The sequence below is a fragment of the Harmonia axyridis genome, chromosome 5 (assembly GCF_914767665.1).
Source record: "Harmonia axyridis chromosome 5, icHarAxyr1.1, whole genome shotgun sequence".
Lineage (NCBI taxonomy): Eukaryota > Metazoa > Arthropoda > Insecta > Coleoptera > Coccinellidae > Harmonia > Harmonia axyridis.
The window spans coordinates 30,996,387-31,019,389 of NC_059505.1; the positions used below are offsets into that span (position 1 = coordinate 30,996,387).

General features: G+C 34.4%; 2 protein-coding genes across 2 annotated transcripts; both read right to left on the reverse strand.

The window, feature by feature from the left end:
* Positions 1 to 12,560: 12,560 nt before the first annotated feature.
* On the reverse strand, positions 12,561 to 12,896 carry LOC123680918 (spore wall protein 2-like). Its single transcript, XM_045619039.1, has one exon. The coding sequence runs from the start codon at positions 12,894 to 12,896 to the stop codon at positions 12,561 to 12,563; it is 336 nt and encodes a 111-aa protein (XP_045474995.1).
* Positions 12,897 to 17,343: 4,447 nt separating this feature from the next.
* Positions 17,344 to 21,573, reverse strand: LOC123680320 (interferon-related developmental regulator 2). Its single transcript, XM_045618155.1, has 7 exons — positions 21,324 to 21,573; positions 19,861 to 20,107; positions 19,549 to 19,750; positions 19,221 to 19,462; positions 18,846 to 19,086; positions 17,660 to 17,890; positions 17,344 to 17,572 (listed from the first exon to the last, which is right to left on the reverse strand). Exons 1-7 carry the CDS (start codon positions 21,352 to 21,354, stop codon positions 17,495 to 17,497), a joined length of 1,272 nt encoding a protein of 423 aa, XP_045474111.1. The 5' UTR covers positions 21,355 to 21,573; the 3' UTR covers positions 17,344 to 17,494.
* Positions 21,574 to 23,003: the final 1,430 nt, after the last annotated feature.

Genomic DNA, 23,003 nt, shown 5'->3' on the forward strand with positions numbered 1-23,003 from the left:
AAATTGTGGAATGTTAGAAAGAATCTAATGCAGTTGCCTCCAGTTGAGCTTTAGGTCCTTGTCAGATTGCTAATGGACCTCTGTCGGTAATAATACTTTCTGCATCAAATGGTGTACAGGGTTTTCCAATAAGGGGTTTCATTTTGATATTTTAAGAGAAGTCGATAGACATTTACTTCATTGTGAAGAGGAAGATATGTCATTAAGGATATAAATCGATATCAGCAGAATGGCAGCCTAGGCTACTGCTCCAGCACCATATCCTTCACATGAAACTTTTCATGACCAATTAGTACATTTGCAGCTATATGCCTTGTATAACATCACGAATTCCAACTTTAAGTTCTTGAATCGATTGTGGACAATTGGCATAGATTTTACCTTTTGCGTGGCACCAAAGAAGATAGTCTAATGGTGTAAAATAACAAGATTTCGATACCCAATTCTGTTCACCTCATCGAAAAATAACAAGACCAGGAAACTTTTCTTGCAAATTCCGATTATTGTGTGGCAGATAGCGTCGTCTTTTTGAAAATAAACATCGTTCATATCAATATCTTCCAATTCTAGTCATAAAAAATGTTTGTGCCTTTTTTTTCGTATACACGGTCTACACCATTAATTCTTTCAGTTGTTCTTGAATGACGCATACGGTTTCGATACTTTACATCGTAAATTGTCCCAACAGCTCAGTTTTTTCAAAAGTTTAATTATTTCTTCAGTTTTGCGAACGGTTCTGCAAAATTATCACCAATTTTTAGTGAATTTCAATGCGTCAATTGTCTATTAAGGATGAAAAACATCTTTAATTGAAATTCACAAATTTTTGAAATAAATGAAGCGTCTTTTCGTCATGAACTCGATACCTCATGAAAATTCATTCCTTGTTGTTATTTTGGCACCTAACCTAACCAAAAGAAAATCTATCAATAATTTTTAAAGAATTAGTGCTGCTTCCAAATTATTAAACTTCACAAAACGATGTACAGGTGTTCCTAAATTGAAGGTACAAACGAAAATGACAGATTCCTCGGATCATTTTAAGAAAAAAAAGTCCTACAAACGCTTTGCTTTCAAGAAACAGGGTGTTAAAGTTTGATTTTTTTTCGATTTAGGTATTCCAATTTAAAGTTTTCTTCATGTGATAGGCTAATTTTAAATTCAAATTTACAGGATGATATTTTTTATGGAACAATGGCCGCTTATTTCCTCCAGAAATTTTTTTTTGGTGGACCACTGTTAGTTTGGAAAAATGTGAAAAGAAACTTTGGTCCAGTACTATACTTTTTGGTTTTTTGTGGTTTTATCATATCTGCTACTGATTCCGAACAAAAATTTCAGACAATTCTCTAGTAATCTTCTGGAAAATACAAATTATTATTGAGATCCATTTAGTAAAATGTGATGAATAATTTTAAGTTTTGGTAGGTACTTATTTATCTAATCTGTACCGCAGATTAATAAAGATTCTATAAATTGGTATAATCATCACAACAAAGTAGGACTGCAAGAAAAAGCCTGTATCTCGAAAACAAAGAGTAAAAACTCTCCAAGGAATCTCTCATTTTCCTTTGTAACTCCAGTTTAGGAACACCCTGTACAAAACCTTTCTTCCAAAGATGGATAGATGAAAAACTAGTCACAAACAAATTATACGAGGAAAGTATTTGTACCAAACGAAGGCATTCAGAACAAGCATCCAAAAATATCTCAATGAAAATTGGTAACGCGATATGATGGCATTTTTCTCTGCGTGTTTCTGACGCACCTGTCTACCTCTTCATTAAATCCCATTCATCTCTCAATTGTTCTAACTCAAGATAAGATCGCAACGAAAATTCGCTAATATTTTCTTCCATGAACCCTCTGAAGTGTACATAATGACTGAAAATAGAAAAAAGACAAGATTAATAATCAGTTATTCCCACGAAAAGATGTGGTTCATAATTTTCCAGCAGCGACTTTAATGTGAATAAAGTAGTCCCACTATTCACAATGTTGCAACTAACGCAAGGAAAATTGGTGCGAATAATATTTCACTTCCATAATTACGATCATTCTAGTGTTGTAGTTAACTGGAAGGCATTCACTTTTATAATAACCGAATTACTGCAGGTATACACTATCCATTAGCAGAACACCAGGAGATGAATGAGATGTTCACACGCTATACTTTATATCTTTGTTACAGCAGTCGTTTTTTTCTTCTCGCTATCTTGGTTATGTGGGACCGCACAAGTGGAAAGCTAGGAAAAATCCATCTTGGTAGGTTAAGGATTTCTGTTCATTTTAAATAAGTTTATTTTTTTATTATTAATATGACTTGGATATATTTCTTTGCACTATCCAGCTTTCTGGATTACTTATACAGGATGAGTCTTTGACTAGTACATACACTGTGTCCGTTAAGTATGGAACAAATTCATTTTAAGCTAAACAGACCATTTTAAGAAATAATCCTGAAACACGGCGATTTTTGATTTTAATTTACCGTATTTTAAAATAATAATCTAATATACAGGGTGAATTACTTTCGAGTAATGACGTCACCGTCATTTTTTTTCAAATGGAACACCCCCATTTTGTCTCAATTTTCCGATTACTCTAGCTGAGCTGATTCCAAAAATGTATCACATGTTGATTCCAATTGGAACAGGGTGGACAAAAATACAATAGTTTTGTATGTGCTCATAAAGTAACAACATTCTTTATTAGTTTAATTAACAATATTATCAAGAATACTCATTGTCTAGCAGCAATAAACAAATAATGACATTTCACAAAAAACTAGACGACTATGTTTTTTTTTTCTAAATTGATAAGAAATAATTTCCTTCATATTCTGTCTGCTAGGCAACAAGTACCAAACATGTTTGGAACCAGCTCATTTTATTAATCCAAAAATGTAAAAACTACAGGGTGTTACATTCAAACCAATTGCCGCTAGACAATAAGTATTTTTGATAATATTGTTAATTTAACTAATAAAGAATGTTACACGTTACTTTATGAGCACACACAAAACTATTGTATTTTTGTTCACCCTGTACCAATTGGAATCAACATGTGATACATTTTTGGAATCGGCTCAGCTAGAGTAATCGGAAAATTGAGACAAAATGGGGATGTTCCATTTAAAAAAATGACGGTGACGTAATTACTCGAAAGTAATTCACCCTGTATATTAAATTATTATTTTAAAATACGGTAAATTAAAATCAGTGTTTCAGGATTATATCTTAAAATGGTCTGTTTAGCTAAAAATTAATTTGTTCCATACTTTACGGACATTTCAACTGAAAATTTCTGAGGTCAAAGGCAACACTTTGTTGTTTCCTTTACAATTTTTTCCGTTTCAGCTTGGTTCAAAAGATACAGGCTGCTGAAAATCTATAAAGAAATATTGTTTCTATTTTTATCTCGCAAATGGAATGAAATCGAAGAGAACAATTTTCGGAATATAGTATTTTGTTGATGTGATGAATATTTTCCGAAAATAAAATTATATCAAAGTCCGGTCAAATCTAGAATGCCCGCTATACCAAGGGAGAGAAAAAAATTCGAATCAGAAAAAATGGTAAGTGAAGAATGGGTGTCTTTTGACCTCGGGAATCTTAGGTTAAAATATATGTACAAGTCAAATATTCACCCTGTATACCGGAAGTGCCAAGACGTTAGGTCCTGCTTAGTGATTGCTATTCCAAAGGCGTCGGTAGGGTATTTTAGCAAGAACGTCTTTAGGATTACATGAAAAATTAAGAATCGGAAATGAGAAAATTTTGATGTAAAGAATTATCTAATAGGAATTATTTAATTTGAAATTTTGATATTTCTCATGTCTTGTCATTTGTGTTTAGTAGCTTATGATATTTAATCATGGAAAGATACACGTTTCAGCAACGCTTAGAACTTGTTCAACTGTTTTTTTCAAAATCAGTGCTCATTTATGAATACTAAGAAAAAATTAAAAGGAATTCACTTTTAAATTGACTTTATGACTAATAGTGATTCGATTGACCGAATCGTGTCGTCCATGATTAATTCTTCTTAAATTCACAAATGAACACTGATATTGATAAAACAATTTGACAATTTTAAACGTTGTTGAAGCGTGCATCTTTCCATGATAAAATGCCATAATCTACTGACACAAATGACATAAGAAATGTAAAATAATAATGCACAGTGTTTTCATTAAACTCTTTTAAATTGTATCATTCATATGTGGAAAGGCTAACAAGGGGAATTTTTCATAAAACAAAGAAAAAAAGGATAAGGACAGTCCCCCACAGAGAAGTACTAACCGTAGACTGGTGTTTCGGGTTTTCGGCCCTCATCAGTTCGCTGAAAAAGTGTTAGGATGAGCAACACTTGAAGGAAACAACAAACAAACGGAGTCAACAATAGAAGGCAGCCGTCCATTTGTGGTTTCAGTAGGAAGACCCAATGGGTTTTCAGGAAACAACCAACATCACCACGTGGGAAGCTATAGCTACCTGCGTGACATCCGAGTACAGACTACAGAGAAGTACTAACCGAAGACACGTGTTTCAGGCTTTCGGCCCTCATCGGTATGGTGAAAAACTGTTAGGATGTGTAACACTTGAAGGACAAAACTTTGTATCATTTATATTGGAAAACCTTATTCACTACAATTAAGTGAAATTGGTATTTACTGAAACTGATGTCGCTAATATATTTTTTCGGCAACCGTCCGGGAAGTGAGCACTTCCCGGACTTTCTCTGAGAAAGTTGCATTTCCCGGCCTAGTCCGGAAAGTACGTACTTCCCGGACTAGGCCGGAAAAGAATCATAGAATCCATAGCAACCGAGATAACGGCTGACAGTTTATATGAAATTAGTTGTCAAAAATTTGCAAGTTTTTTGATCGCAATCGCAATAAAATATGGAAAGCAGCAGCGATAGTGTTATTTTACATGGTTGCCGAAAAAATATTGTACGCAACACGCCCGAAAATGGTTTTTTTGGACTCACAGACTTCCATTTTGTCTATTCGTCCAAAAAAACCCTATTTTCCGGACTTGTTACGTAAATTACTATTTATTAGGTGTACAACTTTGCTTCCGCCATTTTGCAATAAATGGCTGTAGCGGTAGTGGTAGTCGAAATAAATAGATCGTAGATGTCATGCAATAAGCTTAGGTATTCGTTAACATAACGCCATCGAAATATTAGTCGAAGTGAAGTTGATCGAGATAGCAGACATTGTGAAGATATCATCATTCACGAATATTTCCACATGACAAAGCTGTGTGCAAAATGGCTGCCGCGCGACCTCACAATCGATCAAAAGCAACAACGTATTAATGATTCTGAGCAGTTTTTGAAGCTGTTTAAGTGCAATAAACCTGAATTTTCGCGTCGATATGTGACAATGGATGAAACATGGCTCTATCATTTCACTCCGGAGTCCAATCGACTGTCAGCTGAATTGACTGCACACGATGAACCGAATCCAAAGCGAGGAAAAACACAAAAATTAGCTGACAAGGTTATAGCATCAGTATTCTGGGATGTGCAATGCATTGATTATCTCACCATCAACAGCGATTATTATATAGCGTTATTGGATCGTTTAAAGGATGAAATCGTTAAAAAACGGTCCCATTTGAAGAAAAAAAGGTGCTGTTTCATCAAGACAATGCGCCGTGTCACAAATCAATGAAAACATTCCCAACATTGCATGAATTGGGCTTCGAATTGATTCTGCATCCACCGTATTCTCTACATCTGGCCCCCAGCGACTTTTTCCTGTTCTCAGACCTCAAAAGAATTCTAGCTGAAAAGAAATTTAGCGCCAATGAAGAAGTAATCACCGAAACTGAGGCCTATTTTGAAGAGAAAGACAAATCGTACCACAAAAATGGTATCGAAAAGTTGGAAGATAGCTATAATCAGTGTATCGCCCTCCAAGGCAACTATGATGAATAATAAAATCGAATTTTGCCAAAAAAATGTGTTTTACTATAGAAGACCGGGGACTTTTCAATTGGCCTTTCATCTGAAAGATATTGCCTAATTTTGCTCTGATGATGATATGAAATACATATATCGTCGGCTAAGAGTGTAAATCTGCTAAGTCCATTTTGAACAATTTCACAGGAGACCAAAAAAACCGTACAGTACAGTGTTATAATAATAATAAGAGAGTTTATTCATGAAAATACATTCAATAGAGTTTATTGAATGTATTTTCATGAATAAACTTTATTCATGAAAATACATTCAATAGAGTTTATTGAATGTATTTTCATGAATAAACTCTCTTATTATTATTATTATAACACTGTACTGTAAGGTTTTTTTGGTCTCCTGTGAAATTGTTCAAAATGGACTTAGCAGATTTACACTCTTAGCCGACGATATGGAAACATTCGAAACGTCGGTTATAAGTCTTTGTTCTGACAATTCCCTGTGAATTAATTTTTACTATTATTATTTCTAATTCTCTATAAATTAGCGATAAAGCGTTCAATTCGGAGAACGAGCGCTCAAAATAAAATTTCCGGATAAAATCATCTAGAGTGTGTCGTGAAGTTTCAGAAGAGCCTTCCCGAAATCAACCTATAAATAAACCACCTGCAGGAAAGTTGTTCTTTTTGCTTTTTGTGAGCGAATTATCACCAGAGAAGTTGGTGTTGGACTCCGTCTGTTAATGCTTAATTGCCTGTCTTTTACGTTTTTTCGTCTGGTTAATGTTTGGGGTTCGTTGACGCAAAAACGTTATTTTCGGTCGAATAAATGCTTTGGGACCGTCCTCAAACAGACGGACTTGCTGGATTATATTTACATTCCCATGAGTTGAAAGGGATGCGCCTGCAGCAATTAATGAATATTTGCAATTTCTGCATTTTAGGAACTGATCACACCTGAGATGAGGTGAAGCAGAATGGAATTCTGATGTGACATGTGGATTGTAAAAAATCGAGTGAAGATAAAAAGAAGGACTATTTTTTCATAGATCAAGGGATCAAGTCATTTGATTTATTGGCATTTTAAAAAAGATGTTGGATAAGTGGGCATATTGACACACTAATTTAATTGTGAAAAATTATCAATATTTTTCTGTACAGAAAACGCTGTTGATTTTTTCTTTTTTCTATATTTAAAATTTGTCATGAGTATAAGCTGTTATTTTCAAGAATAAATTTAGGGTGGTATTTCTTTCGGAAATCGACTATTACTATATTTTTTTTTGGAAACAGATCCACTACATTCTTTTCAATGAATTATGTGATATTCTCAGTGCACGAGCAATTTCATTTGTACTGAAAAATTTAGGGAAAATATTTTTTTAATATTTGTTTTCATTGTAGGAACTCTGCAAATATCAGACCTAATTTTGTTTATCATTTTCTGTTTTATCGTAAAATATATCAACATATTCGAAAGAAACCATATAGGAAAAAGATTCCACAATAATTATGATGAGAATATAACGGCAGAATTTGAACCCGAGGTGAATCATTTCTAAATATGAATAAAAATTACAGAACTCATAACACAAGAACTCAACTAGGTTAATAGATATTGTATTTCAGAGAAATTATTGATATTTGCTTTAAAAATTCATGGATCGTGTTTTCCGCTAGAAAGATCAATGCCAATGCATATAATGCTTGAAGTAGCAATCATTTCGAGTCAAAAGAACCAGGCAACAGCCTAATACATTGTCATCGGTTAATTTTTCTGAATTCTTCGTATGTTGTAGAATGTGGCCTCCTGAACAAGAAAGTTTATGGGTCCAACTCAATCGAATGACAAGTTTTGGAGAAACAGGGTGTCGAAGTTGGAAAATGGCATTTTTTCAAATAAACATTTTTAGTAGGAAAACATCTTGAATGAAACACTTTTGCGCGACAAATATTGCTTACTCATAAGGTTATAATTCAAGGCTGGTTTTAAATGAAACCTTTTGTCGGATACGGGCAAACATTATTGAAAATGAAATTCGTATATTTCTTTATTCACCCCGTAATTGAAAAAATCGTTAGTAGAATTTTGCATTTTTTGTCATTACTCTGAGTTCGAGTACACTATTAGACTATTATAATTTTGAAGTTTTATACAATGAAGATTTAATTTACTTTTCCTGAAACTCGATAAAAATTTTTTTTTCTCTGTGTCACATATTAGGCCAATTGAAAATTCCCCGTTCTGCTAGTATTAAATGCGTATGATTTTTAGTTAGTACCAACCTTCAAACGTGTCAAAATTTGACAGTAGTCCGACCATTAGTTTCTGAGATATTGCGTTGTGAGTGTAGCTACTTTTGTTATTTGAAAAAAGATGGTAACAAAAAATTTCTTGTGATGATAAAATATTGCTTTTTGAAGGAAAAAAATACAGTTGAAGCAAAATCTTGGCTTGATGAAGAGTTTTCGAGGTCTGCACCAGGAAAATCAACCATCATTGATTGGTATACTGAGTTTAAACGTAGAGAAATGAAATCGAAGACGGCGAACGCAGGAGACGCCCAAACGAGGCTGTCACCGACGAAAAAATCAAAAAAGTTCACAAAACGATTTTGAATGACCGTAAAGTGAAGTTGATCGAGATAGCAGACATTGTGAAGATATCATCTCCACTCTGGAGTCCAATCGTCTATCAGCTGAGTAGACTCCACACGATTAACCGAATCCAAAGCGAGGAAAAACACAACAGTCAGCTGGCAAGGTTATGGCATTAGTATTCTGGGATGCGCAAGATGTAATATTCATTGATTACCCCCAAAAAGGCCAGACCATCAATAGCGATTATTATATAGCGTTATTGGATCATTAAAAGGATGAAATCGTTAAAAAACGGACCCATTTGAAGAAAAATAAGGTGGTGTTTCATCAAGACAATGCGTCGTGTCACAAATAATGGTAATGAATGGGCTTCGAATTGCTTCTGCATCCACCGTATTCGCCAGCGACTTTTTCCTGTTCTGAGACCTGTAAAGAATGCTCGCTGGAAAGAAATTTAGCGCCAATGAAGAAGTAATCGCCGGAACTGAGGCCAATTTGGAAGCGATCGAAAAACAAATCGTACTACAGAAATGGTATCGAAAAATTGGATCACTATAATCCCTGTATCGCCCTCAAGGCAACTATGTTGAATGATAAAATCAAATTTTGACAAAAAAATGTGTTTTACTATGGTAGACCGAGGATTTTTTAATTGGCATGTTAGTTCTTGAGATTCTCTCAGTGAGCATCGAATTTGGGACACCCTGTACAATTTCTTCCATTGTACAATGACGAAATAACAATAAGTGAACGTACAACTTTTTGACAACTCTTGTGATAACAGAGCCGCACTTCTAAATATATTACCCTGTGTATCTCAAAAACTAGTCATAGCAAAGCCAATATTTTTCGACATTATAATAGTGTACTCGAACTATGAGTATCTAATGACAAAAAATTGTAAAATTGCACGGATGATTTTTCCAATTACAGGGTGAATTAAAAACTAAACAAATTTCATTTTGATTAAGGTTTGACTCACCCCGTATCTAATAATAATTTTCATTGAAAACCAATCCAAAATGATAACCTTATGAGTAAGCAATATTTGTCGCGCAAAGATATTTTCCTACGAAAAATGTTACTTTAAAGAAATGGCATTTTCCAACTTCGACACCCTGAATCTCGAAAACTAGTAATAGGATTGAGTTGGATCCATCTACTTTCTTCTTCAGGTCATATTCTACAACATACGAAAAATTCAGAAAAATTAACAGGTGACAATTTTTTCATTAGGACCAGGCCTGGTCCTACAAACAAAAAATTTCACAAAAATCCTTTCACGAAAGTAAATCTAAACCAAAACCTTCATTATCAACTTAATATAATCCTAATTGGAATTCATCTCATCCCTCCTAATGAAAGAGTGTTACTTCCTCCTTCATTACTCCCCCAACCCTTCACCCAATTAAACCTCAAAGAAGCTTTCCACAAACTTCATCCGACTCTAAATCACCAGTTACGCCACTGATATCGCTAAAACATCATCTCTCCCAATTCAAGTGGTTTATCATCCCCACACGACGACACCTGTTCCATACCCCCGAACGATGATAAACATCCCTGAATTATGATTTTACAACCACTGGCAAGCCGCGAAGCACAGTCACTTTTCCTTTCATCTTATATCATCACCCACCCCGTTTGATATTTTACATAAATCGTGAATACGAGGGTTACTATTTATGTATTGAGAATACAAGAAATAAACAAGCAATTTTGATGCAAAATATTTTTATTGCTTTTCAAAATAATCGTCTTTAAGATCTATACACTTTTGCATGCGATTGAACCATCATTCGGAACATTTTTTCCTATCAGAAGATGCTTGTCCTAAAACATGCAATTTGAAAGCCTCAATCTCATCTTCGGTCGATAAAAATCGTTATCCACGAAGTTTATTTTTAATTTCTGAGAAGAAGAAGAAAGATCATTCGGTGCCAAGTCAGGGAAGTAAGGCTGATGACCCATTAATTCGATTTTTGTGTGTCCAAATACTCATTCGTTGCATTTGATGTGTGTGAGCTAGCATTGTCATAATGCAAGATGATTCGTCGTTTTGGGTTTGTTTCTCTCAATTTACTGAAAACTTCAGGCAAACAAATGCTTTCATACCACTCTGAATTAAAGGTCTTTTGATTTTCAAAAGTCACAATTGCCACAAGACCAGTTTTCGTGAAAAAAGACGCCACCATTTGCTTCTTAAGGCTTCGAGAACGAACAACTTTTGTTGGCTTTGTTTCCACCCAAACTGCCGACTGGCCTCTTCTTTTTGGCTCGTATGCATAAATCAACGACTCGTCACCTGTGACGATGTTGTATACCTCTTTGGATGCACCACAGTTGTATTTTGAAATCATTTTACGGCATCAATCGACACTAGCAATTTTTTGAGCATCTCTCAACAAATGCGAATCAAACTTGCACAGAGCTACCGAACACACAAATGTTCGTGCAAAATATTATGTATGCTAGTCATGCTAATGCTTGAACATCTCTCGATTTCCTGATATGTCACATAAAGATCTTCTTCAATTAGTTTTTGCACAGCTTCAATTTTTCCGGCACAACGACTTCGTCCGTGAGCGAACTACGTCGATATACAGTGGCTTTAAATGGTGCTTCATTGCCAAAAGTTGAATTTAGTTGATAGATGCATTTTTCTCGAGTTAGACCACTCCGAAAGTCATAATTTTCATTTTAAATCCATATTTTGGCGGAGATGAAATTTTCAATTTACTGCAAACAACAAAAATTGCGCTCGTACGTCAAAACGTTATAAGTACTTATAACACAAAAAAAATCAAATTTTACGATGTCAATATCAGATTTCACCTGGCAATATCAGCGTTGCCAATTCTCAATACATAAATGGTAGCCCTCGTATATCATGGAGAAGACGACCCACCGCGTTTGATATTTTACATAAATCGGGAATAATCATGTTTCGCAGTTCATTCTCCCCAATTTCCCCTGTCTGAATAATATCACCGCCAATACACCCAATAAATAACAATGCCTGTACCAGAGAAGAAGACGCAATCGCGGGGTGTCTGCAACAAACCGGCCAACAACAGCGGGGTGAGATCGAGAGTGAAATCTCTATCGATCTGTTTCAAATTCAATTGTCATGTTGCACCGAAAAGTGGAGAGATGAGACATCCAATAAGGATGAAGAGAATTACTCCGATGGTGCTACGGCATAAAGGCCAGAGCCGGATTGGGAGTAAGGGTTTTTCACCCTTATTTTCTAGGGGTAGTTGCCTGGATTGGTCTTGTAACTGGGTCGGAAGAGGCTTGTAGATTTCTGTGAATACAGGCTAGGAATATGTTAGTTCATTTTTGGGAAAATGCTAATTTTAATTTTGCGGAATTTTAGCTGACATAATGACAGAAAGATTGAGTACCGGCCAAGATGTCTAAAACACTGGAGAAATCACTCACCTCAAGATTAAATTGCCGACTTTTGAAGGGACCAGTTTTCTTGGATTTTAATGGTATTGATTCCTTTTCACTTGATTTCCGCATAGTTTCCTATGGCGCTCACGTCGTCTATCTGTCAATGTCGTGTTTCGAGGTTAAATCAACAATAATAACAAGATCATTAACTTTTGGCAGAACAAATGAAAATTTTAAAATGATGTCGTTTATTAATCAATCCTTCGTACAGGGGCACCTTAAGGAATTAAAGTGAAGAAGGTTCCATGCCAAGCTAAGTCTCCAGAATAATCAGTATGTTATACAACTTAGTCACAGCCAAAACTGTCAGAATACTTCACACAAATGACACCAGAGTAGCGTCTTGTAAGATGTCTAAAATACTGGTGTGTTCACTGATTAGATTTTGTTTAAAATAATTCTAGTGACTCGGCTCGGCATAAATCCCATTTAACTTTTCTTCCTTAAGATGGTGCTAAAAAAAGAATTGACCAATCAACGGCATTATTTCAAATAATCATTTATTCAAATTTTCTGTAGTTAATTTTAATTTTATTATTATTTTGAAACTTCTTCTCCTCTTCTGCTCTACTCCCTTTTTTCCCGTTTCTCCCACTTCTCCCACTTTTCCTCTTCTCCCTCTTCTCCCTCTTCTCCCTCTTCTCCCTCTTCTCCCTCTTCTCCCTCTTCTCCCTCTTCTCCCTCTTCTCCCTCTTCTCCTCTTCTCCCTCTTCTCCTCTTCTCCCTCTTCTCCTCTTCTCCCTCCTCTCCTCTTCTCCCTCCTCTCCTCTTCTCCCTCCTCTCCTCTTCTCCCTCCTCTCCTCTTCTCCCTCCTCTCCTCTTCTCCCTCCTCTCCTCTTCTCCCTCTTCTCCTCTTCTCCGTCTTCTCTTCTTTTTCTCTTCTCTTCTTCTCCTCTTCTCCATCTTATCCCTCTTCTCCATCTTCCCATTCTTCTTTTTCTTTTTCTTTTCCTTTTTCTTTTTCTTCTCCTTCTGAAGATATGTTCATTGTGAAGGTTGTCTCAGTGGAAAACAGCTTCCTGGGAGATAGAACTCTAGCTATCTTTTCATTGGATTCTATGGATTTTTCTGCTGTGTTCTTTCTACGTGTTCTCTCCAATATCTTCTCCTCTTTCATCTCCATCTCACCATACCTTCACTTCACAAATAGTTGTTATCGCTCTTTCTCACTGTTTCCCTTAATGTTTTTCCTGCGATTATTCTCAGTGCATTCATCTCCTCTTTCGATGCCATAGGTTAGTACCGGTTTTACACAGGATTTATATGTTTGCACTTTACCATCAACATACATATTGCCCAAATGACATATCTTAGACAGCAAGATATTGGGACTTTTTGACCTATGGTTTGATATCTTCTATCAGATTGCTATTGATAGATATGTCCTCTCCTAAGTAGCGGAACCTCATCACTTGTTCAACTATCCAATCATACATAGCCATTACATCTTATAATTGCACCTTCGAAAGTATCATACATTTCAGTCCCTTCGAAAATATCATACATTTCATTTCAATTGATATTGACATGTTGTAATTTCTGATGATCTGATAGAATTTATGTATTTGTCTTTGTACAGTAAAACCTCGATTATCCGTTCTCCTATTATCCGTTTTACTCTGTAATCCGAGCTAGTCGACATTTTCACTCATCCGTTTCCACGAGCAGACATCCACTCGATTATCCGGGATTCAATTCATTACGCATGCGCCATAGTAATAATTTGGTATAATTCGAAAATGTTTTAGTCGATGATGTTGAGGAATGGCTAAATTCGGATTTAAATGAACCCGGTTATCAGATACTGGATGATTCAGAAATCGCATCAAAATTTTCCCAACCTAACCACTGTATGGATACAGACGATTAAAGTGTTGAAGAATTTTCCACGCAGGAAATAGTTATTCATAATACAAGTGCAGAAGGCATTGATATTGTTCCACGAGTTCAAAATTCAAAAACTAAGTGGCGAGTTTTTGAATGGACGAGTGGTAGAATGAGCCTTCTGTACGAGTATTATACATTTTTTTCTCTAATTCATTGCATTTTTATTGAAATCAATGAAATATTTCCATAAATATCTTTTAGTGATTTTTGCATTGAAAAATGTTGGTTGGGTGAACTGATTTCTTTAAGGCAAATTGATGAATCGATAGATAAAGTCGTGGCGGAAAGTTCGGAGTACCAACATATAATAATAAAATATAACCATGAAAACTGTGCGTTTCAGATATATTCCCGCACGATTTTCTTCTACAAGATGTGGAAGAATGAACGGAATAACCACAAAATTAGAGAAACACTGTTTCTGCCGAAGACGCGTTGAGATTTGCAAATGGTCTGATGTACTATTTAGAGCAGGAAAATGATACGGATTATATTGATGTCCTCCACTTGAGGAAAATTCGGGCTCACATTTGTCTCAAGATGAATAGTAAAAAAAGACAGACAAAAATTACATACTTTTTCAACTAAAATATATACATTCGATGTATTATAGGTACCAATGCAATGATTTGTTTTTCATTTGTATATTTTTATATGATATTATGATTCTATTGATTTTGTTGCTTAATAAATAATTGTACCCCATACATTTCTCTAATTTTCATAGTTGTGCGTATTTTGAGGAATTTCGATTGTCCGTGTTTTTCGATTATCCGGGAACCGTTTCCCCTCCATTAGGCCGGATGATCGAGGTTCTACTGTAGTTCATCTTCAGTTTCTGCTAGAATAGATGCGTCACCCACATAATTCGTGTTAAAAAAAAATTACTATAAAGTTACGATAATTAATAACCCCCTAAACCCCCCTCTGGCTACGCCTATGCCTCATTAGATTTTCCAATTTACTTATGTGCACCATTGTATAACAATAAGTTCAAATTCCAATGGAACCATATTAGTCCAAGCACTATTAGCAAAAGCAAATTTGATCAAAATCAATGAAACGCGAAATATTGGGGTCCCAAGAATTTTGAATTTGCGAATGCGCAATCCCGTACGTCTGGATAAGCAATCATAACCTTATTTTAGTACTTACACTGATGAAGTCTTAGAATATAGATAAATTATTAATGTTCTAAGGATGAGATAGAACGCGAAATATTGAGGTTCATGGAAGTTAACATATAAGCATGAAAATTATACAGAAACATCAACGAACCAATCCTAATATCAGTACCAAATTTTATTAAAATCTAATCAAGATACGGAGATTACCATGTTTGTGTATAATGAACATGCATATCCTGTATCTGGAAAAGTTAAAATTCGTATGAAAATATCTTCAGCCCAAATAGGATACCAATGCCAAATTCCATTATAATTGGATAAGAATAGTATAAGTTATAATAATTGGTTGTTCCAAGGAATTTCGAACCTACAGACAGACCAACAAACACTTAATAAATTTGTAGTGAAACTATCTGCCCGAGAGGTGGCGTTATAGGCATTCACCACTCTTTAATGCAGTCCCGGGGGTTTAAAGGAGCCGATGCGTTGTAGCAGCGTCACCTCTCCAGGATCGTGTGAGAGGGTGTCTGAGATCGCTGGGCAATCCAGCGATCTCAGGAAGAAGCACCGTAATCCCTAGGGAGAGGGCGCACCTACCATATTTGTCGCGAGAAAGTATCGCCAAAAATTGTTCAGTATGGTCTGAAATGTATTTTTTAAATCGGAGACCACACATACCTACGGCAGACTAGGAAGGCAAGGCAGGGTTGAGAGTATAGTGAACAAATATCAAATATTTCAAATAAAATACAGTTTCTTACAATATATTCAGTTTCATAATGGTTTACAAGGTACAACGTTAACGCTTACTAGGGATAAATACTTCAAGTTAACTTTCATAAACTAAAATTACTTATTACAGAAACATGGCCCCATTGGATTGAAGGGTATTTGCCGGTGAGGTGATTGTAGATCAATTCTTGAAATTACTCTTTCCATGTAACTGGCGCAATAGTTGGGTGGTTGATGGTAACCCCTAGCCCACAACGTTGCACGATGTACCGCTTTACCTTTTGGCCTCGGAAGATTACAACAGAAAGGATTACATTCAGTTGTTACATCATTTATACGCAGAGCAGGTCCTCTTATCGTCCCACAAATAGGACTTTGTGGATAATATGGTCCACAGCATGAAGAACCGCAAGAACATCCACCGAAACAGCCCATATTATGAAATGATTCGAATATATCACAGGAATTTAGAATTTTTTGACCGAAAAACTAAATGAAAAGTAATTTTGACGGAAGTCGAATTTATAATGACAGTTGTTTTATGAAACAAAATTGTAAGATAATGCGACATCTTTCAATGAAAAAAGAGGGTTGAGCAATGATATGAAGTCATGAGTTTCAACGTGCTCTTTCATTCATGCTCCAATTGCGCCCTTGGAGACCACATAATTTGATATGTATATATAGACCCCATGGTTCTAAGTGGCGAATCAATGAACGAGCGCTCAAAAGTTCCTATAACTCCACGTCAGAGCTTTCCTATTTTTTTTCTTTCAATATTCTACTTGAATTTTCTATGATTCCGATGAAATGAATGAAACTTTTGCATAAAGCTCAAAACACTATATTTATTTGCAAAATCTCATATGCAATTATTAGATCATTTTTTTACGATAATCCGATAGAGTTTTCTTAGTTATTGTTATTTTTTTATCAACATTCAACACCCAAAATCTCAACTCCGTCGGTTTTGTGATCACATAAATATTAGGCATTTCTTTTTAATATTCTTCTTGGTTTTTCTATGGTTCTGGGCATGCAATCAAAATGAAGTTTTGTTCGAAGCTTAAAATTGTCATTTTACATCTAAGGGGAAAACCCCTAAATCGCATTTCACCCATTAACAAACTTAATGCGCCATTCGAGATCCGAAGCTATCCAGATAATAATAATAATAATAATAATACATACATATAGGTTACTAACTTTATATCTCCCTCAACGTTTCTTCAACCCTCCCTCTAAATATTCTCAAGGAATCAGCCCATTATTCATAAGATACTCTGTAATTCTGAAGTTTATCAGATCAGAAACTTGATTTTTTTACTTTCAGCTACATAGCTGCATTTTTGGATAACTCATTTAGTTAACATACAAAATTTCTTTGAAATCTGAAAGATTTTGAGATATAGAAATTATATAAAAAAAATTTTTTCAACTACCAATTATACAATACTCTCAAAATTTTGCACTAACATTTGTTGGAGATGATATCTAAATATCGTTTTATCGGCGGATGCAGAAAAAATTAAGAAGTAACACTCCTCTCCAAAGCTCCAAGATTATTCATTTGACCATTATTCTAGGAGATAAGAAAAAAACAATTCCTTTTTCACACATTTTATTAATATGAATAATTAAACACAACATATTTACAGCTAAGATTATAAAAACAAGATTACCAAATCGAAAATATATATTTCTCTTGTTTTCGTAAAATAAAATTCAATACACAATAGAATATTTTCTGCATTCTCAAAATTCTAATCTTTTATCTCTGGTTATCCTTCGCGCTATCGATCTCGCCTTGAAATTTGCTGCATTCTGCAATTTCTGTAATTAGAAGAGAAAAACATTAATAATTCTTGCATACATTTATATCTGGTTTTAAGAATAAAACTTCGAAAAAATCCTATTTACCCTTCTGAATCTCTCCATTTGATTTTGAGCATGATGATTATTTGATCCAGGAGTAATAAGAGGTTCGGAAATCTCAAATAAGTCCCTCAAGAAATAGTTATCTGCTAAATGGATATTAATGCCAGGACCTAATATTGTGCAAAGGGTGTCATACTGCTTCCTTTTAGACCAAGAGTCCAACTCAAGAACCTCCTTCCCAAATTTCACTCTAACATCTGGCATAACATCTTCCTGCAATAAAATTAATGAAATTAAATTATTTTTAAAAGCTGGCTGCGCCGATGACGTGGTTTGGTGATTAATTTTTGCTTATCATGGTCAACAAGTATCGTCTTTTCAAACAGTTTTGAATATTTTTTGTATCTTTTCAAAGTCTGGTTTGCTTTAACGTAAGTAGTGAATAGAATAGAAATTGACATTCAGGATTGAACAGTTAGACATGTGTTAAAAAAACATGGGATGAATCCTAAAAATTGAGAACCACTCGAGAAATTATCCCAGAAGATTTTGTATCAGGAGAATAGAATTTCGACCTATGAATCCCAAGTTTCTCTCAAAGACCACAACAATCCTTCAGTAGCCAGTAATTAGTCATGAGAAAATAAACATTTGACCGAATCATTAAGAATGCAATATCTTAAAAAATTAAACGTACAGACTGCTTTTTTGAGAAATAATGTAAGATCAGATTAAGATGACCAAATTTAGAAAAGTCATTAAAGATGAACTGCTAAATCAGCAAAACTAGCAACATTGTTGTCACATTGATGAATTTTTGTGTTTTTTGATATAGTACTTACTACTTTTTTTTTTCCTCTTTTACTGATGTTCAAAATCAATGTTGTTGAAATTGTAGGGGAGATCTATTTTCGTATTATTTTTGTTTCTATTTTGTAAACTGGGAAGGTTTAAGAGTAGCTTTAGCTAATCTTCGCCTTTTCAGGGCAAATGTATGTACATTTGTTGAATAAAGTCGATTTATTATTATTTTTTTTTTTCAATGTCCGTGTGAGGGAAAAACCCTTTTTGGCCACCGAGAGGGTCTGCACTTTCTTATTATTATTATCTTTCAAAATTGATGGCAATTCAAATAGGGAAAAATATTTGCAAATACTACGAGATGTCATAATAATACCAGCTGTATGTAACTCTACCAGACTGTATGTAATCAAACTCTAACACTCACCTCAATAAACAGCAAAATGTCCCTGAATGAAGCCCTTTGTTGTTTTCTATCTTTTTTGGCTCTGTATTTGTGAGAATCAGTAGCCAAACTCCTCAAAGTTGCAAGTATGTCATCGAAATCCTCGCCAAAATCTTCCAGATCCAATTTACCAACTTCATAAAGCAAAGCAAGGACATCTCCAGCTGTCATCCTCACTTCCAAATGTTGGGATTCCAGAAGTTCAGCCAGTTTTTTTATGGATCTACAAGAAATAGAAGAAGAGGATATTCAGTAAAGCTGTTGATATTAGAGCTATCAGTAGTTTTCATGGCGCAATTCAAATTCTCAAAAAAGATTAAATCAATCAAAAAAATGCTAATAAATCTAAATACTTACATCAAGGATTTAGTCTCTAACATCATAGAAACAGAACTAGGATCTATAGTAGTGAGAAGGAGACCCCAGGCACTAAGAGCCGCAGCATGAAAATTGGCTTGTTCAGGAGTCACATTGGTATTTGTTACACCTCCTTTATGGTAACTCCCAGAGAAGTAAGTTTCAAACTGTCGCATCAAACTCAAGATATCTCCCACCTCTGAATTAGCTAAGAAACTGAGTAGACCAAGAGTGGAACAGCACTAAAAATAAAAATACCGGATTCAAACAATTATTAATCACAATTTTGAGATTTATTAAAAATCAACACATCATGTGTTTTAAATACCTTTCCTCTAACAGCTGCACTAGCTGAATTGTCTGCCGCTGTGGTCATCAATACCGGCTTGAGAGCTTTACAGACTTCTTCACAGCCAGGCTCTGCTCCTAATTGGACGCACACTATAGAAGCTAATTCGCTAGCTGCACTTTTTTCTGCAGTTGAGCCTTTTTTCAAGCATCTCTCAATGCCATCACATAATGTGAAGTGTCTGAAAGAAAATTCTATAAAATATAAAACCACCAATCATTTTGGCTAAGTCAGTGTTCCCATTTATTCTTTGAATTCTTCTAAATCCAAAAAATAAAAATATTTCTTCACCTATCTGAAACAAAAGCTGGGACATATTTGGAAACAAGTGCCTTAGAGATGTTTAGCAAGCAATTGGTTCTGCCCTGAGCAGACTTTTGGGTGAGTCCATCCATCAGCTCAATCAGTTTCTCTTCAAACTGATCTTGAAGGAACTCATCTTCACAATCGTCACTGGCACTTTTGGTTTCCACACTGAATACTGAAGCATTGTCACAGGATTCATCGTCAGAGGTTTGCATTGCATTCTCGTAACGCTCTGAAATGAGAATATAAAATTAATTTCAAAAAATTATAAATTTTGAATTACACCGATCTATTTCCAATTAATCTTATTCAAACAAATCGATGACAGTTTACTCATACTTCATTTTTCATTGTTTTCTTAATAATCTGATATAAAAATCTTTATAAGATAGCCCTCTTTTCATTAGAGAAATATTCACATAATTGCTTGAATTGAATGGAAATTTGAAACTTATATAAATATTCATCTGGAACTCCAGTGGAGAAAAATCCAAAGCAACCTCAAAGTTGTGGGTGTAAGGTAAAGTGAATAAGTTTTAATGTTACTATTATTATTTTGCTGCTTGGGAGTCGGGAATGAATGAATAAATAAATAAATAAAAATACAAATAGATGTATGTAAACACTCTTAAATAGAACCCTTGGATTATCTTCAGTATCAATTCAAATTGTACATTGGAATCATATTTGTTTTACAGAATAATGTAGTGAACATAGGTTCTTGGGGAAAATCATTCATAATGTAAGTAAAATTTCGAATATAAACAATCGGTTCCAACAAAGAGAATAACAAATTGTCACCATATGTTGAATATATCAAATCATCCCTATAAATATACCACCTACATAGATAGATTGAACCTGCTCCATTACGGATACATATTTCCAATTTTTTGCATAATAATTATCAATAAAAATCGAGACTTCTGCAATCATTTTTTCAGTCAGAAATTGAAATAACCTATTCTTTTAAACGTCATTGTCTTGGGGAAGCACATGTTCGATTTAAAAATGGAGTCATTTTCTATTTTCAACTAATTAAAGGTGCTCATAATCTGATCATCACCCATTATTGACGTGACCGACTTATTCAGTTGCTGTATCTTTACGAATATCTCTATTATCTAACTTCCTGCATTCTTTGAAGTTCTGATAATTGAAGCAGCCTTGAATTATACAACCTCAAACAAGAATTTGGAAAATCTTGCGCAATTTCACCTGATATTCGAAATCGAAACATATGGAAGTGTAATGAAATAGATAGAAAAACTTGGAATTACTCATAAACAATAAATAAAATGGATTATTACTGATTAACGTTATCATTCTTGAAGAAAATGAAAGTAAATTGAAACGTCAGATTTATAAGAAAAAGATAGAACGGCCAAGGGAAGTACCTGCGATTATTTAATGTATAAAAATACAGAAAAACTGTATGGAAAACTCACCAGATTTTCCTCTTCGTTTTCCTTTCGGCATATTGGCAAATAAACTCGAAGGTACTTTTAAATTTGCTAAATAAAACGACTAATTTAACACTTGATCAAGAAGGTAGACTGTTTCTTATTTTGTCACTTATACTGCACTCTTGACATTGAACTATATTAATTTTATCGTTAAAGCTCAATATCATGATTTTTTCGGGCGACCCAAGTTTTCGTCAACTCACCGAGATGAGTATTCAATGACGTTTGACGTTAACTGCAGTCAGAGGATCTATTTATTAGAATGCGCATGTCGTGGTTACTTTTAATGCGCAAAGTTATACAGCGGCGGGCGTTTTTCAATTGATCCATTTTCTGAGAACAATACGTTCATCAATTATTTGCCATTATTGCGACATTTTGATTAATTTCAACAATATATGTATATCACCTTATGCAACAGTCTTCAAATACATATAGAGTCAATATACGGATTTTTCTTTTGAGATTTCTTTTCGATTTATTGATTACCAATAAGAAAAAATTGATAAACAATTAGAAAAGTTTCACAATGTTATTAAATATTAAACATAAATTATGGTTGATGTTATCTCAAGATTACATATTTTTTGTTAATCAGCGTAAAAACCAGATTTATTTCCATTTTCAAGTGTCGCAATTGTAGTTTGAGTTGAGAAGATCCATCCAATACGTGATATCTGAACCATGTTTTTTTTCATAAGAATGTCATTTGCTCATGAATTGTTTAGTTCATACCCAAATTATAGCAATAGATAGCAATAATATACCATAATTTGGGTATGAACTCAACGGTTCATGAGTAAATGACATCCTTATGAAAAAAAAATGGTTCAGAAATCACGTATTGATGGATCTTCTCAACTCAAACATTAGCTAATGATGCAACTATATGCTGGGTGTGCCATTTCAAATATAAAGAAAGTAGAAATCTGCTTACGGTATATCCGGAAGTTGTAGAAGTTTGAAAATACTTAAGGGAGAAAGATATCATTGTCTCAAATCCCAATTTACAAATTTTCAGAACAAAATTATTATTAGTTTTCCATAAATGACTAATAGAGGCCATCGCGGTGAATCACTCTGTATCTATAACACTAAATAAAATTCGAAACTTTTAGTGGTTTCTCAAATGACTGTATTTTCGATAACAATGCGGTCTTATCTCAATTTGAAAAAAAGGTTTTTGAAGCTTGAAGTTTATAGTTTAGAGATCTCATGATGAAAACATTTTTCAAGCAACGCTCAATCCTAATGAATTGTATTCATTTAGGATTGAGCGATCTAAAATTTCCGCGAAATTTTTTCAGTTTTTATTTTTGGCCTACAGACTTGGACATTTTTCTTCCAACTTAACCACTATATGGATAAGATAACTTGTTCATTCAGCTTCAATACCCTTTTTTCAACATTTCGATACGAGCACTTCTCGCTGAAATATCGAACTTTGAATTGAAAAGGACTTTTTAGTCTTTAACCATCTATATATCACCAATCAATGATTGCACAGAAAATTTAGGGAATGTTTTGAAATCTTAAATGAATTCTCTACAAGAATTAGCTAGGTATTTTCGGAAAAAAATTGTTTTGTTCTCTACATTAATTTGAAAAGTTGATAAAAATAGGGCTTTTGGAGGCTTTTTAGATAATCAAGCGCTGAATTGA

Excerpts from the sequence above, each read along its gene's own strand:
- LOC123680918 (XM_045619039.1), bottom strand. The coding sequence starts at position 12,896 with ATGGAGAAGAGGAGAAGAAGAGAAGAGAAAAAGAAGAGAAGACGGAGA.
- LOC123680320 (XM_045618155.1), bottom strand. The coding sequence starts at position 21,354 with ATGCCGAAAGGAAAACGAAGAGGAAAATCTG. Across the intron at positions 19,087-19,220 it reads TTAGAGACTAAATCCTTGAT|ATCCATAAAAAAACTGGCTG; the intron begins GTAAGTATTTAG and ends TATTTCTTGTAG. Across the intron at positions 17,891-18,845 it reads ACATTTTGCTGTTTATTGAG|GAAGATGTTATGCCAGATGT; the intron begins GTGAGTGTTAGA and ends ATTTTATTGCAG.